The 9897-nt window shown below is 43.0% G+C and overlaps 1 protein-coding gene across 1 annotated transcript; it reads right to left on the bottom strand.

The window, feature by feature from the left end:
- Nucleotides 1-2028: 2028 nt before the first annotated feature.
- GPR12 (G protein-coupled receptor 12) lies at nucleotides 2029-3033 on the bottom strand. The gene has a single exon (XM_030234729.2). It carries the CDS (start codon nucleotides 3031-3033, stop codon nucleotides 2029-2031), a length of 1005 nt encoding a protein of 334 aa, XP_030090589.1.
- Nucleotides 3034-9897: the final 6864 nt, after the last annotated feature.

The raw sequence follows: 9897 nt of genomic DNA on the forward strand, positions 1-9897 counted from the left end.
TTATGAAATGAGTATCTCTTATACAAAAAATTGTAAGAAAATTCAATGACTTAACTTTCAGTAACATTCGTAAGTAGATAAAGAACACCGATACCCTACACGGAGCAGAGGTCATAGTCTAACTTGCTGAGCATCTGTAAATCACAGGGAAGCCAGGGGAGCTTCAAATTCACAGCTCTACTGGGTCATGCCATGCAATTATTATTAAACTAATCAGATTACCAAGTAAGAACCAAATATCATGAAGGCTGAACCAAATAAATAATGGAATTTAAACCCAGCATTGCAACTAAAATTAATTATTGCTCATAAAAATCTCTACAGAGCCTTGTTTACAGACAACTCACATCTGAGATTCAGCTTTGTGTATAGCATATGATTCTTAACGTCACAGAAACTTTGCCACAAAAAGATACAGTCATCCAAACGTCCACGTGGAAAGGACAGGTTCCATTTGGAAAAATCCAGACCAGCAGCGCAGTTGTCTCTACTATCTCTACTACACAGGTATATTTTTTCATTGAACTGTAAATATTGCTATTTTTACATTTGAGTTTTGGATTTTTTTTTTTTTAATGGAAGGTATTGAAGCAACAATACAATATGCTGACTTTGACATTCAAGGGAGCATAACCTCCTGCTGATGCCAGGGCATGAACACTTTGAGTTCCCATCAACACTAATGGAAGCTGTACTCCAAACTCCCATGCACTGACATGAGGGTACACCGTAAGTTTCATGAAGACAAGTGCCAGGAAGATTTTCTCTCTGACAATCAAGTAGTCTTCAAATCAGAAAACAATGCTTTATTTCTAGTGCATTTTAATGTGGCTTCAGTGGAAGGTTAGAAGCAGTTTGAAATTTAACCATTCACGAGAGGAAGCTCTGCTTTCTAGACCAGAACTATAACGAAGTGAACTGACATGTGTACAGTGCAAAGAATGAAACCGCCAGAAAAGGAGAAAACACTGTTTCATCTTGCAGTCCTGGTTGCATGCAATTATGAACCAGATATGCTTTGAGAATTTATGAATGTCGGTATTTAAAATTACATTGGAGAACAGCGAAAACAAATGGTAATAGCATTGACTTGGTAAAAAATGTAGGGGAACCATTTGATGCAGTGCTAAGCATGTGCTGCGAGCAATCTATAGATTGTTTTATGAAACATTTCTCATACTGTTCTGAAAAGATGAACTTGTCTGAGAAACCTAGTTTTCAATCTATTACAAAAGCATAGCTGAAAGAGGCCATATTGTTTCATCAATTTCAAAGAGACCCTCATCAGTTTTAAAATCAACAGCATAGCTCCGATGTCCCACATGCAAGTGAAAAGAATGTCTGATTTTTGAAAAGGAAAGCAACGCATTTCTCTTGCTTTAACATCCAGCCAGAACACGTGAGAGAACAGGTAATGCTTGAAAACAATTGTCAACCTAGTTCATGCTGAGATGAAAAATAAAAAGCTGCACAAGTACTTTCTCACTTCGAACAAATTTGTTGCACTGATATAATTACAATAAATTCCATATAAATCAGTACAATTGGCCATTATTTTGAAGAGTGTTCTGATGATATACAGATGGGGTAACAGGACTTGGTTTGGGGTTATTTTTTCTGTCGAAAAAAAAATTAAAGAGGAAAAAAATATCTAAACAACAGATTGTAACATGCAGTATGACTAAACTCAAACACATAAACAATTTTAAAGAAGTATGCTCTTTCAATCTAATTTTAATTAGAAAACTTAATGTAAAATCATGGTAAACATGGCAAAGTCTGGGTAATATGACAAAAAGACCCTGAGCAACATTATAAATCTGTTAAGAACACTGATTATTTTGATTTTGGAAATCTTCCTTAAACCACTCGATTGATTTCGGTCGCTGGGGTTTTCTGTTTACAAAAAGGTCAGTCCATCCTGTGGCTTTTATGTGAACCCATCACACACCATTTAATGAATGCATCTAAACCAAAGACAGAATGTCTGGAAAGTAACATGTTAAGGAGCGTTCTCGTGGCTGCCAATCAGACATCACTGGGTGATCTTGCCCTCTGAGACAGGTTAGAAGGAATACAGCCACAACAGACGAGCCAAAGTGCTTTCTGTATCTCCTGGTTTCTAAAAGCATATATTACAGGATTGATGATGGAATTGTAGGTAGCTGGCAGGAGGGTGGCATAGGTGTATATAGAAGGATAGGTGTAATCTGCTATTAAAGAATAGAGCGTAAAAGGCATCCAGCAAGCAGCAAAGGTCCCCAAAATAATGGCCAAAGTAGACACTCCTTTTCGGGTGGTCACATAGTGGGAAGTGGCCAGGAAATGGTGTTGCAAGGCAATCTGATGGGCATGGCGCATCACGATTTTACAGATCTGAATGTAGAGCTGCAGCATGAGGGCAAACATAAGCAAGAAAGAGACCGAAAGGACAGCTGCATTATTTTTAGTGAGTGGTCTGATAACACTGCAGGTGGATTCATCTCTGAGGCAGTTCCAGCCCATTACAGGCAGCAGTCCAATACAGATAGATGCTCCCCAGAGCAATATAAGCATGACATAGGTAAAAGTGACAGTCCTCTCTGAATTGTAAGTCAGAGCATAATACAGGGAGAGGTAACGATCGACAGTGATAGCCAACAAGCTGCCAACAGATGCTGAGAAAGAGGCAACAATCAGTCCAATCGTAACCAGTTTCGTAGCTTCTGACTGCAGAAGGTAGGCAAAAACAAAATTGATGATCAATCCAATGCCTGCTAAGAGATCTGCCAGCGCCAGGCTGCCTATCAGGAGGAACATGGGGGCGCGAAGACTGGGATTATGGAAAATGATCAGAACCACAATGGCATTTTCGCAGGAGATAAGGGTCCCTGAAGTACACAAGACAATGTCCCAGGGGTTTACCAAAAGCTCTGGCTCAGGGTCTACAGCAGGAACCAGGGAGGAGCCTGCAGCTGAGGCATTCTCTGTAGAGCTGGGTTCTACATGATCCTGAGGCAGCCAGCTCAAATTAACCTTCAGATCTTCATTCATTTTAACCCCTGTCTTCTTCAACAGAAAGACATTGTTTTTAATGTTCAGCCACAGCACTGGATACATCGCCCCCCCGGAGCATGCAACGCCCTAGACAGCAACACCAGCCCGATGTGCAGGCAGGCACTTGTTACATAAATGTGACAATAGAAAATAAAAACAAAACAAAACAAAAATAAACAAAAACGGGGGAGGGGGGAGGCTATTTAAAACTGCCCGAGATTATCCTCCAAGGGACCGATGCACGGAGGCTGAGTGCTCCTTAGGGTAACCTGCACAGGGAGGGAGGCACGGGCGCGGGAGGCAACCCAGAGAGCAGCCAAAGCCCGCTCTAAGCGCCGCAATTTGGGGTGGGGGCCGGCTGCGGGGCGGCGTACACCCCGCTAGCCTGCAGCCCCTAATGATTGCAGCACGGGGCTCTCTCGGTCACGGAGGGAGCGGACAGGATGGGGAAGGAGGAGGGCAGGCGGAAAATCTTTCACCGACCCCCAGTGAGGAAACCCCGCCCGGGCTAGGGGGAGAGTAGGGCGATATCCTCTGAGAACTTACAAACTCGACGCGGACACCACACACACACATACACACACACACAGCTCCCCCACGCACCCCCAGCGGCGGATCACCTGGGCTGTCCCCCGGCGGCTCGGAGGAAGGATGGATGAAGGAAGGAGGAGGAGGAGGCACGGAGGGGTCGCCGCGGTCCCTTCCAGGCGCCAGCGGGGCCGGCGCCGCGCGCGCGGTGGGGGTGGGGGGGGGGGAGGTGGGGGGGGGAAGCTGAGGGCGCAGCGCAGGTGCGCGCCCCCCGCGCGCGCGCGCGCAGGGCGTGTGCGTGCGCCTGGGTGCGAGTGAGGGAGTGAGGGGGCGGGGGCGCGCCTCGTGCCCGCGCGCCTGCGCAGGTGCGCGCGTGGGAGGCGGTGAGGGGGGAAAAGGGGGCGGACGCCCCCGGCCCGCTCCTCCTCCGCCCCCGGGGGACCGCCGCGCCCGGCCCTGCGGCCCCTGGCCGCCCGCTGCTTTTCCCTAGCAGCGAGAGCCGCCTGAAATGATTTAAATGAAAATTATGCCTGTGGGGCTAGTCAAGTGCCGGCGGCACGGGTTTGCCCGGAGAGGTTGTGGGGTCCCTGCCTCTGGCGGTAACTCGAAAGCTGATGACATTGCCGTCCCTGGTAGTGTTCCAGGCTGGGTAGAGTCCTGGGTGACCTGATCTAGTGGGTGGCATCCCTTCCCATGACAGGACATTTGAAACTAGATGGTCTTTAAACTTCCTTCCAACCGAACCATTTTATAGTTTTGTGATTCTGTGGCCCGGAACGACCTGTTCTAATTGGCAGTGCTTTGGGAAGTGGGGCTGGAGCAGACCATCACCAGAGGAACCCTGGAGCCTAACCGTGCTGTGATCCTCTGGTCTACAACCATATGAAAATGAATCATAGAATGCTAGAATCAATTAGGTTGGAAAAACCTCAGATAATTGAGTTCAACCCATTACTGAACACTTCCATGTCAACCAGACCATGGCACCAAGTGCCACAGCCAGTCTTTCCTTAAACAGCTCCAGGGACAGTGACGCCACCACCTTCCTGGGCAGCCCATTCCAACGTTAAATCACTCTTTCTCTGAAGAAATTCCTTTTATGTCCAACCTAAGGCTCCCATGGCACAGCTTAAGACTATGTCCTCTCATCCTTGTCACCTGTGAGAAGAGGCCGACCCCCACCTGGCTACAACCTCCTTTCCAATATGTCCTGAATGACCTCCTCAATTGACCCTACTTTGAGAAGTGGGGCTGGACCAGACCACCCCCTGAAGCACCCTGGAGCCTCAGCCATTCTTTGATTCTGTGGTCTACAACCACATGAAAATGAAAGTATGGTTTAAAAGATTTAAAAGGGTGATGCCCAGTGTCTGGTCTAGAGCAGGAGCTTCTGCTTGTACAGGGAGCCTGCTGGGGTCGCATGGGCATGGGGATGCCTGCTATCTTTGGATGGTGACATTAGGGATACATGGGCATATTTACAAAGGTGTTAGATATGGAGGAGTGCAGGCAAGCCCGTGGGACTTGGGAGTGAGTTGGAACTAAACTGGGATATAGGACACTAGGTCAGAGGAGCCATGCCAAACAGCTTTAAATGCCAGATAAGGATGGTTTCTGCACAGAAAATAGTCTCCCAAGGACCTCTCTACAGTCAGTGCAGAGAAGTGTGTCCTCCAGGGCATGTCAAAACAGTGGGATAAGCGGGTCTACAGAGAAGCCTGGGAAATTTTAGGAAAACATACTTTGTCCTGATTTACACCACTATACACCTGAAACCCTCTGGAAAATCAGGCTCTGGGGAATATTTGGAATCTGGACGGAAGATTTCCTTCTCCCTTGTTGTGTTATGGACTCAGCAAGTCTGCATGGTGCCATCTTTCATTCAGATCAACTTCAGTCACTGTGCTAAGCCTTGTGAAACTTTGCTGGATGACTCAAGATGATTCATTCATATTTCTGGTGCCCCTCCTTCTTTATAACAAGGACTAAAAATGGATATCACCTTGCTGCTGATCATTGTCTTCTAGTTTTATGCAGTGATTTCTTATGTGACAGTGTGACAAATACTTTCCTGTGATCTGGACTGAATATGTTTGGTGTGTTTCATCATCTGTCATTCTTCCATTTAGAGCAGTTGCAATAAAAATGCAAAAGCTTTTCTTCAAATGTTTTAACATTTGTTTCACAAATAGCAAAGACAAGCGTTTCAATTGAGTATTTTAATTTAGTACTTTGGAGAGCTGTGTTTATTCACTTATTTAATTTGTGAATGATTTCCATTCCAATTATAACACATTACAAACAAGCTAATGTTTGTATCCTGTATTGCAGGATATTGCCAGTTTGTCACTTTTTCCTGAGATGGTGGACTGTTGTCATTAGGGTAAATGGCATTGGCATGGATTTCACCCAGTGAAACAGAACACTTGTCACTTAGAGGAAAATCTCTCTTTAGGCAACATGAAGATTACCAGATGCAAAAATTAGTGATAGGTCATAGCTAAAGAGCTTTTGTACCACTACCTTGCTGTTTATTTCTGTCTCTCATGAAGCTGCTGATAGAGATGTTTGCTGACCCTCAAGCTAGCACAGAACAGCCTAGTGCTGGAACTGGAATCAGAGGTCGGGCTGTGCTGCCTTTGGACCCAGGATCTTGGGATCTGTGTCTGACGCTGTGACTGCCATGGTGACGTACAAAGATACTCTGGCCCAGCTCAGGTAACACAACATGACTTTGCATAATAATGGCATATCCTGAGGAATATATATGCCTGTGTGGGATAATATACCTGTGGAGTCTAGTGTTCTTATCTGTCTCAGTTGTAGTCTGGGAGTTTCTCACTCTTCAGGCAGGCAGTGTCCTGCTGTGTCCAGGAGGTTTGGGTGAATTCAGGGACATGTCCATCTTTCCTTCAGTTATCTGTGACTGGCAATACATGGCAATTTCCTCTCCAGGGTCATGCCTCAGCCATGTCCTGAGGGGCAAGTCTGCTTCCAGGACCCACATGCCATGGATGGGGAGCCTCTTCATACAGCGGAGGGATGAAAAATGCCTTCTGCTCCATTGCCTTCCTGGTCTGAACAGTAGGAGCATCAGGCTTTGGGATGCATCCTGAGTTACCAGCCAATAAATTATAGAGCTATCCACAGAAACCAAACAGTACCATTCAAATAGAAAAATCAACCTGAAATAACACACTGACATATTTTTCATCTGGGTCTCTACCATCTAGCAGGCCTCCCTTCAGGAAATCCAACAGGGTCCCATGCTTCCCTTATTCCTTCCTAATCACCCTCCCTCTGTTCTTAATCTCTGTGTTTTGACTCCTAGTCTTTCATCCATATAATCAAAACCACCCTGAAGGAGCACCTACTCAAGTGTGAGTCCTTATTACCTGGAATTATTTTTCCTTTGGATTTTATTTTTCCCCATATGTAGTCTTACCGTAATTGAAATAAAATTAAGAAAATGAAGTTTATATTCTGGTAACAACTTGCAGATAGTAATGGTTTGCTGTACAAAAGAAGTGTGAAAACCCTAAATATATGACAGCAGCCTGTGTGCATTGTAGAAATGGCTTTTGTTAGAATTTCCTTTCAGGAGATTTCATCTTCACATTGATTTAATCTTTAGTGTTACATGAATGTCATTTAGACACTCATTACTTTAGTGTTACATGAATGTCATTTAGACACTCAGACCATGTAATGAACCAAATTCTTCCCATGCACAGAACTGTGCAGTTATTATTGATTTTTCACAATCTTTGAACCAGCATACCCTGGGCACCACACAGCCCATTTAACCTTTGTTTTTTATTTTAACTTTGTCTTTTTTTCTCTCCCAAGTTAATCAAGTTTTGAAGTCTTCACTTATTTTTCCTGAATTGCTAGGCAAGTTGGGAACAATTAGGAGCATAACTAAAGTAGGGGTTATATAGAGAATATTTTGGGTTTATTCTAAATCAGTCTTTGCCCATTTCCAAAGGAAAGAAAAAGAATGGAGCATAAAAGAATACTTGCCAATTTATATCAATTTAAAAGAAAATAAGTCTTGTCACACAGATATTATTACAATGGGAAGACATATTTTGTTCCTCCACAGATGCAATAGATTTTTGAAAGGCACTTGTCTTATCATATGCCATTATAACAGAAGTGCCAATTTTGATTAAAATTCTTGTGAAGGATATTAATACCTGTTTTCTTACAATCTCTTAAAACACCAGCTTCCAAGAGAACCTGTGCCAGACTTGCAGGCACAGGCTCCATAACCCACAGAACAGGCAAAGAATGGACATCTTATAAAGACAGGTGGACATCATGGGAAACAAAGAAGAGAGCAGAGTATTCAGGGTGAGGGGGGAGCTTTTGTCACACAACTTGTTCAGGCAATTTAAAAAAAATATATATACAGCTATAAACATAAGTGTATTTCTGAGAAAAAAATGATTTAGTCATTCCTACATTATAGGGTACCAAGTATGGGACAGCATTGACTGTGAATGGGAAGTAGCTGGTTGTAAATAAGTTCCCTATGCAGAGCTGTGACAGAGGGCTGCTGTGAGAAAAGGAGAATCATGATCAGAAGCAGACAAATAATTATTTATTCTGGATGGGGAATTGATGAAATCAATATTTGAAAACTTTGTACAGTCCAAGCCAGTGTGTTTTGAAAAGTACTGAGAAATGAGAGTGAATTAGTAGTAATTTAATTTTTTTCCTTTTTGTGAGACATTATAGCAAGGAGAAATTTCTTATAACTCACCGTTTGTTCTCTTCAGATGAAAGAACATAGTACTCTGATGGTCTGGGATGTTTGAAAACAAACCCTTTTCCCTTGGGTTCTCAGTAGTCTGGGCTGCTCTGAGGAGTTGTCCTATCCTGATGGGCTCTTTGCCCATGTCTGATAAATGACTGAGTATTTATGGTCCTAAAAATTGTCTGTCTTGGGGGCATGTTTCCCTACAAATATATCTCATGTTTTTCTTGGTATCTCGTGTCTCTTTCCTGTTCCCTTTAACACAACAAACTGTTTTTCTTCTTCTCTTATGTACTTTAAATGTACTTTAAATAACTTCCTTCTCTCTTTTATTTTCTTTTTTTTGGGGGGGTTGTGGTAATTTATCATGGGTGGATTATTCTGGCACTGAAGAAAGTGCACTTTTATAAGCTGCTTTTTGCTAGTTTTTTATTACATGGACAAAAATGGTTTTCATTACAGTCTTCATTTACTCATTGGGCATAAAGCATGAGATGAATGAGTGAGAAACAGTGAGCTTCTTTAGAGCCCCACAAAGTACTTGGAGTTCTTCAAAAGACCACAGAGGACATCAGGGAAGAGAAAACAAGGCAGCATATTAAAGATATTAAAAGGTGTATGTTGTCCTGGAAAAAGTCAGTGCTAAAAACCCCTATATTGACCATGCTTAAGTAGAAAGGCTGGCTTGCAGCTATATTTGGTTGCTCTGTTGGCCAGCAAAGTAGTATCCCAAAATGGAAAATTATTTGAGGCACGTTGGTTATTCTGCTTATTTTATAAGGAGATAATGGACATCAGGCTCTTAAAAGCATGGAGAGTAATTCTGGGAGTATTCTGAAAAGCGTGTCCAGTTATAATAGATAGTTCTCTGAAGGGTAAGTGACAATATTGTTGCAACATATAAATGATTAATTGAATGCTCATGCTTGCACCTTGGTGGAAATTGTGGTAATAAGGTTTAAAGATATGTTATCAAGCTCACAAATGTCATTAAAAATTGAAGTCAGATGTGTTACTGTGCATGACATGAGAAATGTTAGCTGTGTGAGGAGGCTGGATGTAGACCCCTACATGTCCAGCAACATGCACTCCTCCTGCAGAAACATTAGCTTCATTGTCTGATCAGTGCTTTGTATTACATGGGATGTTCAGTGAGAGGGATTTAGCTGTGAGCTTGATTGGTGGCAAAATCCACTCAATGGAAGAGTATGACTTCCTCTTCTGTGTCAAAGCAGAAAATGTCAGAAATTCTTTGTGGATCCAACATGTCTTTCATAAAGTTATCACCTCCATAGACATGATGCTTCACTCCAATCCGTGTAATTAATTAAAAGTTAGGTTGTTTTTTTTCCCTAGGAAAAATCCACCAAAAGAAAAGGCTTGCAGTTCTACTCTGAATGACAGCACCTTTCTGAATTGTTTGTTTGTAAATACCAGTGTCAGACATCTGGAGAATCCAAGTGTATAATAATGCAAGTGCAATTTAGGACAGGTCAGACAAAAGTTTCATTATCTGTGATCATAGTTAATGAAGTGGAAAAGTGGGGAGCTGGAAATCATCACTGTTAGTT

Source organism: Serinus canaria, chromosome 1 (genome assembly GCF_022539315.1).
Source record: "Serinus canaria isolate serCan28SL12 chromosome 1, serCan2020, whole genome shotgun sequence".
NCBI lineage: Eukaryota > Metazoa > Chordata > Aves > Passeriformes > Fringillidae > Serinus > Serinus canaria.